This window comes from Charadrius vociferus, unplaced genomic scaffold (genome assembly GCF_000708025.1).
Source record: "Charadrius vociferus isolate BGI_N301 unplaced genomic scaffold, ASM70802v2 scaffold647, whole genome shotgun sequence".
NCBI lineage: Eukaryota > Metazoa > Chordata > Aves > Charadriiformes > Charadriidae > Charadrius > Charadrius vociferus.
Genome location: NW_009649585.1, coordinates 664,328 through 672,489, shown reverse-complemented (window position 1 = coordinate 672,489; position 8,162 = coordinate 664,328). Strand labels below are relative to the sequence as shown.

Here is an 8,162-nt window from a genome sequence, read left to right as displayed (position 1 = left end):
GTGAAGACTGAGGCAAAAAAGTCATTGAGTACCTCAGCTCTGTCTCTGTCCCGGGTAACCAGTTGTTGTGTTTCCCTCTGGAGAGGGCCCATATTCTCCCTAGTCTTTCTTTTCTCGCTGACATACTTAAAGAAGGATTTTTTTGTTTGTCTTAATGTCCCTGGCCAGATTTAGTTCTATCTGGGCTTTAGCTCGTCTAACCCGATCCATGGCTGCTCGAACAATTCCTCTGTACTCCTCCCAGGCTACCCGCCCCTGTTTCCACTCCCTATAGGCCTCCTTTTTTCTTTTGGTCATGTCCAGGAGCTCCTTGTCCATCCACGCAGGCCTCCTGGCTTTTCTGCCTGCCTTCCTCTTTGTAGGGATGCATCGCTCCTGAGCTTGGAGGAGGCGGTCCTTGAATATTGACCAACTTTCTTGGGCCCCTCTTCCCTCTAGTGCTTCATCCCATGGCACCATACCAAGCAGATTCTTCAACAGGCCAAAGTTGGCTCTCCGGAAGTCCAGGCTGGTCAGCCTGCTGCGCACCTTCCTCCCTGCCTCGAGGACCTTGAACTCGACCATTTCATGGTCACTACAGCCCAGGCTGCCCTTGAGTTTGACACTGTCTACCAGCCCCTCCTTGTTGGTAAGGACAAGGTCCGGCATAGCTGCTCTCCTCGTTGGCTCCTCAACCACTTGGAGAAGGAAGTTGTCCTCAATGCAATCCAAGAACCTCCTGGATTGCCTATGCCTGGCCGTGTTACCCTTCCAACAGATGTCGGGGTGGTTGAAGTCGCCCATGAGGACCAGGGTCTGTGAACATGATGCCGCCCCTATCTGTCTATAGAGGGCTTCATCCACTCGGTCTTCTTGGTCAGGTGGCCTGTAGCAGACCCCCACTGTAATGTCCCCTGCTCCCGATTTCCCTTTAATCCTGACCCATAGGCTCTCAGTTGGCTCTTTATCCATCCCCAGGCTGAGCTCCATGCACTCCAGCTGCTCGTTAACATATATGGCAACACCGTCTCCTCATTTCCCTTGCCTGTCTCTCCTGAAGAGCCTGTAGCCTTCCATGGCAGCACTCCAGTCATAGGAGTCGTCCCACCAAGTTTCCACAATGCCAATGAGATCAGAGCCTTGGAGGCGTGCACACATCTCTAGCTCCTCCTGTTTGTTCCCCGTGCTCCGTCCCAACGTCCCAAAGGAGTACATACCCATTATCAAGTAATGGATGAAGACTAGAGAATCTTTGTGGCCAACTTGTTCCTCCAAATCAGAGCCGTGGTTTTGGCTGGCTTGTAAAGTTGACAAAAGTCTGACTGAAGACATTAGTACATCATACCGCCATACCCAAATAAAAAATGCTCCTGTTTTAAATCAGCATTGATTTCTGTTTCTTTCGTGGTTTTGCCTATGTTCTGGAAAAGTTTTCAACTGAAAGGAGAGAGGCGTTCCTGTAACCTCCTACAAGCATTCATTTCAACAAAATTTATGGTTTTCTAATATATGCAGCTATTAAAACATACACAACCCTTACAAAGTAACTTCAGGTTTAGTCGCAGAATCCACAGCAGTAGCCATTGTCAGCACAAGCGTCACATCTTCCGCTTTTTAAACATTGAAAATGACAGTTTAATAGGAGATATTCAATCCAGGTCCAGAGCGACAATGCACTCTCACGTATGTCCCGTCCCAGCCTTTAAAGTATAAAAGCTTCTGGCTTGCTTCTTCCTCAGCGGGCACCGCTGGAATCAGAGCTGTGTCTTCCCTCAACATTTCCCACCACACGTCCCAGTAATCCCAAGCTCATTCCTTCTACTGTCCCCATCCCTCCAATTTGCTATTTTTACCTTCCCACAGTCAGGCCCCCAACACCGAGCCTCCTTTAACTTCTTTTGCTGTGGGGACATCATCCAGACTCGATCTCCCCCACGTGCCGAGCCTGCTGTGCCTTCCCACATACCTCTGTCCATCACCTGTGATGATTCTCAGCAGCACTTTTAAGCAGAGGAACTGCTCCCTGACTCTGGAGCAAAAATACCACTTGCAACAGAATAAAAGTTTCTGAGGAAAAAAAAATATTGTCATAACTTAGAGGGCAAGAACACGGGCACAAATTATCAATGGTAACGTAACTCAGCAAGCAGCTTGGGAAGCAGCTGTAGAAGAGGCTGATCAGAATTAGAAACCGAACTTTAATGTCACAAATATTAAAAATTATCCTAACAAGTTATCTGAATGTGTAGCAAGAGTCCCGTGTGTAACATAGGATTAAATCTGGGGATCGACTGGGAGATCAGATGAACGGGGAGCAGCTCCGCCTCCTTGGAAGAAAGCATTAGGAAAAGGGGCGCTTACGCAACGGCTCCCAGGACAGATGGTCAGACCCGGATCGCAGATCCTGGAGCAGCTGTACCGCACAATGAGGGCAACAGAAGCAGTCAGCTAATACAGGAATGCACGCACTTATCTAGAAGGATGATATTATTCTGAGTATGTAGTAATTTCCTCCAGGTACTTTCAAGCAGAAAAAAGGATCAGACTACGGATCATCTCTAAATCTTTCCACCATTTCACTTCTGTCCAAACATGATGTTTAAATACTTTACCCTTGCCTAAGCTCTGCGCAATTCTATCCTGGCCTGTAACTCATATAAACATTTTTACTGTCTGTTTCCTTACTGTATTTATTCCACCCTGTGTGCTTTTCTTGAAGGAGAAGAGGATGAAGGAAGAGGCAGGAAGCAAGAAGTCGCTGCTGCCCTTCTATTAGCGCAACCTGTCACGTAAGGACGGGAAGGACACTGCAGTACTGTAGTTTACCAAATATTTTAACTACCCCAACCTCCCCACCTTTTTCGTAACTTTTCCATAAGAATTGTCTCCATGAAATCGCTCCCCTCAAAATTCTTTTTAAAAAAAATCACTTTTTTTTTTTTTAAATGAGACTGACAGGAAATGTCTGTAAACGCACAGAGCGATGGGGAAATTCACCTGCTCTCCTGTTGCAACAAAGGAGGAAAGGCCCATTGAGCACCTCAACTCCAGTCTTGTTCAGTGCTGAACAAATGCAAGTTAAATTCACAACCAGATACGCTTTGCAAAAGGATCAAGAGAAGACAATGAAACAAATGCCACAATCCAGCATATCAAAGTCACAGCAGTACCGAACCATGTCACGGCCATAAATGTCAAGAAAGAGAGAACGGAACATCACTCATGAAAACTGAGCTGGAGAGAGACCGCCGAGCTGTGCCTGCAAACCGAGAGCCCAGAGTTTATCTGCCTGCACCTTCAAAGGAAGAAGTCTCTACACCTTGAAACGAGCACAAACGCAGTAGGCGGAAGAAGAGGTAACAACAGCTGGGGGGGCTTGAAGGATGATAACACGATTTTGCTCTGTGGTGATGGAAACGAAAGATGAGGGTTAGTTTATGGCTGAAGAAAGAAAAAGAAAAAAGGTGGGTTTTTTTCTAGAATTCGTATACAAAACATCATACATGTATACTGTGTGCAACTGGAGAAGAAATTAAACAGACCAGCTTTTTGGTCTCCAAAAACAACAGTTAGTTTCACTACGCTTTCAGAATCTTCTGCAGGAAACCTTTTTGCTTCCCTGAACTCCATGAAGCCCCCTCAGCCAGATGACTCTTTCATCACTCTTTCTCACTGTTAATCTTCAGTTTCCCATCCCTTATTGCTCCTTAAATACTTTCCATCGGCAATAAACCCAGGAATTTTTAGCCAAATAAATGTCTGGAAGTGAAAGGAGCTCAGCATTTACCTCCCAACACGAGCACTGAAGTGACTCGTGCTCAAACGCTACTCAAGGCAGACATTTGAACGGGTACCAAAATCTCTGGGAGTCAGCACTTGAAAGTGTATGTTAAAGCATAGTTCAAGTGAAGTTTTTTAATAAAGTTTCAGAATAAACACGAACATTTAGAGAATATAATTTTTCTGCTGCTTGTTTTTTCATCTTCCACTACTAACGATGCTAGAACTCTCAAACTAATCTTGTTTTGCAGTGTTGCTGATGATTGCATAAAGAATCAGTCTTCATCCCAGAAGGACTGCCACTCTTACCAAAGTCTGGCCTTAAACGCTCTGGGACTAAGACCGCTGCAGTGGAAACGATGAAGACATTAAGTGCTTCGTTACGTGAGACAGGACAGCGTATTTACATGTGTTGAACAGAACCCCTGCTCTGACCAGATGTTGCAAGAAAATATTCCATTTACCATTTTCAACGTGGGCGAGTCTGTGCATGAGAGGCAGCCACACAAGGCACTGAGGAGGTGGATCAGCCATCAAGGTGTCCAAAAACATGTTTAGCATGATCTTTTTCTGCAAAGAAAAGAGAAATGCAACTTAATTATAAGAAAAATTTAAATTTTGTATACCCAAAACTACTTCAGCCTTAAAATCTCTCTCTGACTCAACTTCTGTCTACCAGGAGCATTTCATATGCTATAAAGAGCTAAAAATCACAACTCTGCTCAGGGAGTTTCAGTCTCTATTAGGCAAACAGTAACACCACAAAGAAGGTATTCGTATAGACGTGATATAATCATACAAAAATAAATGATAAACAGATGAACAGAAAACGCCAAGAGATGAAAGACAGGATTGGTTCCCGAGTTGCAGTTAAAGATTCTTATTTTGAAGAGGGATACAACAAATGTGAGCAGAGGTTATTTAACAATGTAGAAAACAGTATTTCAAACATACAGACAGCACTGAAAAAAGCAGACACACATAAAAGTAATTACAACTAATATTCATACACGAGCTACACAGTAAGTGATTTTTTTTTTAAAGGCAAAATAAGAAAAAGAGAGGTAAGGGGAGAACTAGGCTGTAAGATTTTAACCAGCTGTCAATAAAAATGAAATTGAAAGGAAGGCATTGGGAGGAGGAAGTCGGGCACGGTAAGAGTACTATTTGCTAAGGTTTCAAATTCAAGTGAGCAAGAGAAAATGTCTGCTGCAAACACAAACAGGTGGAGAGAGCTGGTAAGAAAAACAGCTGAGAATGTTATGGGTACAAAGAACGACTACGTTGGCTTTTGCATACAACAAGCTAGATGCTGCTTCAGAGCTTCGCCCAGGCAGGCGGCCAGCGGCTCAGACGGCACTTCGGTCTCACCTGCGCTATTTGCTCCACAAAGCACCCTCCGCGGGGGGGGAGCAGAGCCAGAGGAACGCCAGTCTGGTTTTCCAGGAGCTGCGAAACTAACTGTGGCTTTCACTCGCAACTCTCATGCCAAAAACTGAGCTAGTTTTTGTTTGCAGGTTTGGTTTTGGTTGTGGGTTGTTTGGGTTTTGTTTTGTTTTTTAATTAAAGAGAAGGTTTATAATTAGAGCATCAATATTTTTGTGATTAGCAGCAAATATATATACCTAATACCTCTGCAGCTAACTACCCTGGAGAGATAACGTGGAATTATAATTATCCATCCCAGTCACCATTAGGGAAAATTCTCAGAAATATTTAACCTTACTTCTTCCAGCTTTTACAAGGTGTCCTTGTTCCAGTCTCTCCGCTTAGTAAATGAGAAGCTCCTCCGGAATAGCTAACTGCTGCTACAGGGGAGCCCCAGAACTTCCCGAGCCATGTGCGACACCAGACGCCCTCCCTGGACGCGACGCAGCCCTGGCTGCTGCCTGCCCCGGCCCCCCCCCCATCACAGCCAAATCCTCCCGCCGGCCGTTAACAACCACACAGTCAACCTGCCGCCTCCTCCCTTTGCGCGAAGAAAGCCAAAAATCTTCTAACAAACGCACATCTCGGTAAGGCCCTGAAGCACTCTGAATACGCTGGACCAAGTCTTCTGATAGAAGGAGAACCACAGTTTCTAACCGGGAATTAACTGACTGTGGTACGCGACGTCCAAGACCAGAAGGGACTGTGTGCGTAACCAGGAACCACTGTGCTAATGGTTGTCTGTAACTGAAGTTTCAAATCTTAACAGTTGCTTACTTGTATAGGTGGTGTACAGCTTCATAAAAACGCCTCCAAGGTCCCCAGTTTTGCCTTGGCTCTCATCTCTCATACCGTTTCATATACAGGAGCATGAAGGTTACTCCAAACAATAAATACTGTGCATAGACAGACAAGTTTTCTGAGACAAGACTTGGGATCCGTTAGACATCACACCCGTTTTTAAAAGGTGTAAAAAGGAGGACCCTGGGGACTACCAGTCAGCCTCCCCTCCACGCCTCTAGAGATCACGGAGCACATCCTCCCGGAAAACATGTCGAAACATAGGGAAGACAGGGCGGTGATTCCAGCCAGCCAGCATGGCCTCAAGGGCGACTCCTGCCTGACCATCTCCTGGCTCTGTGCTGTGACTGCACCAGGGGACAAGAGCAGAGCTACGGCTGTCGGGTACCTGCACCTCTGTAAGGCTTCTGACACAGTTCACCACAACATTCTGGCCGCTACGTTGGACAGAGATGAGTCTGATGGACTGTTAGATGGATAAGGAATTGGCTGGATGGCTGTGTCCAAAGAGTTACAGTCGATGGCTCAATGTCCAAGTGGAAACCAGTAGTGTGTGCTGTCCCTCAAGGGTCTGTACTGGGACCAATACTATTTAATATCTTCATCAATGACATAGACAGTTGGATTGAGGGCGCCCTCAGCACACTTGCTGACAACACCAAGAGCGATGGTGTGGTGACACGCCTGAGGGACAGGATGGCACCCCCAGGGACCGGGACAGGCTGGAGAAGTGGCCCCGTGTGATCCTCCTGAGGTCCAACCGGGCCAAGTGCAGTGTCCTGCACCGGGGTCGGGGCAGCCCCCGGTCCCAGCACAGAGTGGGGATGGAGGGGGGGAGAGCAGCGCTGCCGAGAAGGGCTCGGGGGTGTCGGAGGGGGAAAAGCTGGCCAGGAGCCGGCAACATGCGCCGGCAGCCCAGCGAGCCCCCGGCATCCCGGGCTGCATCCCCAGCAGCGTGGCCAGCAGGGCGAGGGGGGGGATTCTCCAGCTCTACTCTCCTGAGACTCCAGCTGGTGTACGGCATCCAGCTCTGGGGCCCATGGCACAAGACAGACACGGATCTGCTGGAGCAAGTTCAGAGGAGGGCCACAACGACGGTGATAGGGCTGACAGACCTCTGCTATGGAGGAAGCTGTTCAGCCTGGAAAAGAGAAGGCACACTGGCAGTGCGCGAGGCCAGGCCGGACGGGGCTTTGAGCAGTCTGAGCGAGAGAGAGATGTCCCTGCCCATGGCAAAGGGCTCGGGCTAGATGGTCTTCAGAGGTCCCTCCCAACCCAAAACATTCCATGATTCTATGACTCTGATTAGACAGTGATAGACCATAAACACAGTGGCAGAAGAACTTCAGCTTCTTTCTGCTATAGACAAAGATGTTCCTGAAAGAAAAAATCTGGTTCCCTTTCGGCAGCGAGAACCTTGCAATTTTTCAAAGCCCTTGTATGAAGGGATGCAAGTTCCATGTGATTCACAAGAGGGCAGTAGGCACACAGGCTTTGGGGTTTTTTCACCCTTACAGGTAGGAAATTTTGCAACCAATTGACCAAAAAGAATCAGGCAGCATTACCACTGCTACATCTTGTCTGTCTGGTTATAGGCATTCTCGGGGATGGCAGAGTGGACAGGAACGCCAACAGCACTCTCCTCCTGGAAGCGATGAATGTGTCAGAGAAGGAGCCTAAATAAAGCCCTTTCTTGTAGCTGGGCTAACAGCTCCTACTGGGTTCAGAACCCAACCATGGAGCAACCACAAGAAATCACTCGGTCACCGTTCGTGATGCAAAACAATCAAATAATTTGCCAGCAGGTTCCAAACTCCAAGTGCATCAACTGAAAACTAGGAAATGTGAAGGCACAACCAGTCATGAGGGTCAAATGCTGCCCAGGAGAACACACACATTTCTGCATGGATACTTTCTCTAATCACCTGCTGACTCTCTCTCCTATTGTAATAATTGTTTTTAGCAATTGCTGTTAGCATACCTCCTGTCTTAATAGCGCTGCGTAACAGTCTCAGATCTCCTCTCAGGTGGGTGCAGTGGCAGGCGATACCGATGCTATTCTTAGATTCAGAATATCCCAGACTTGCTTCAGCAGCAAAAACTCAGCCAGTTTTATTGTTACACTGCCAACACACTTGTTCCAACAAGATGATGTCAACGCATCTATTTCCCTA

At 47.0% G+C, this 8,162-nt stretch overlaps 1 protein-coding gene across 1 annotated transcript in view; it reads right to left on the bottom strand.

The window, feature by feature from the left end:
• The window catches only part of DTNB (dystrobrevin, beta), a 58,066-nt gene that overhangs the window by 23,092 nt on the left and 26,812 nt on the right, over positions 1-8,162 (bottom strand). Inside the window, exon 6 of the mRNA XM_009890364.1 lies at positions 4,224-4,329. Coding sequence (XP_009888666.1) covers positions 4,224-4,329 — 106 coding nt within the window. The remainder of the gene's footprint in view (positions 1-4,223; positions 4,330-8,162) is intronic.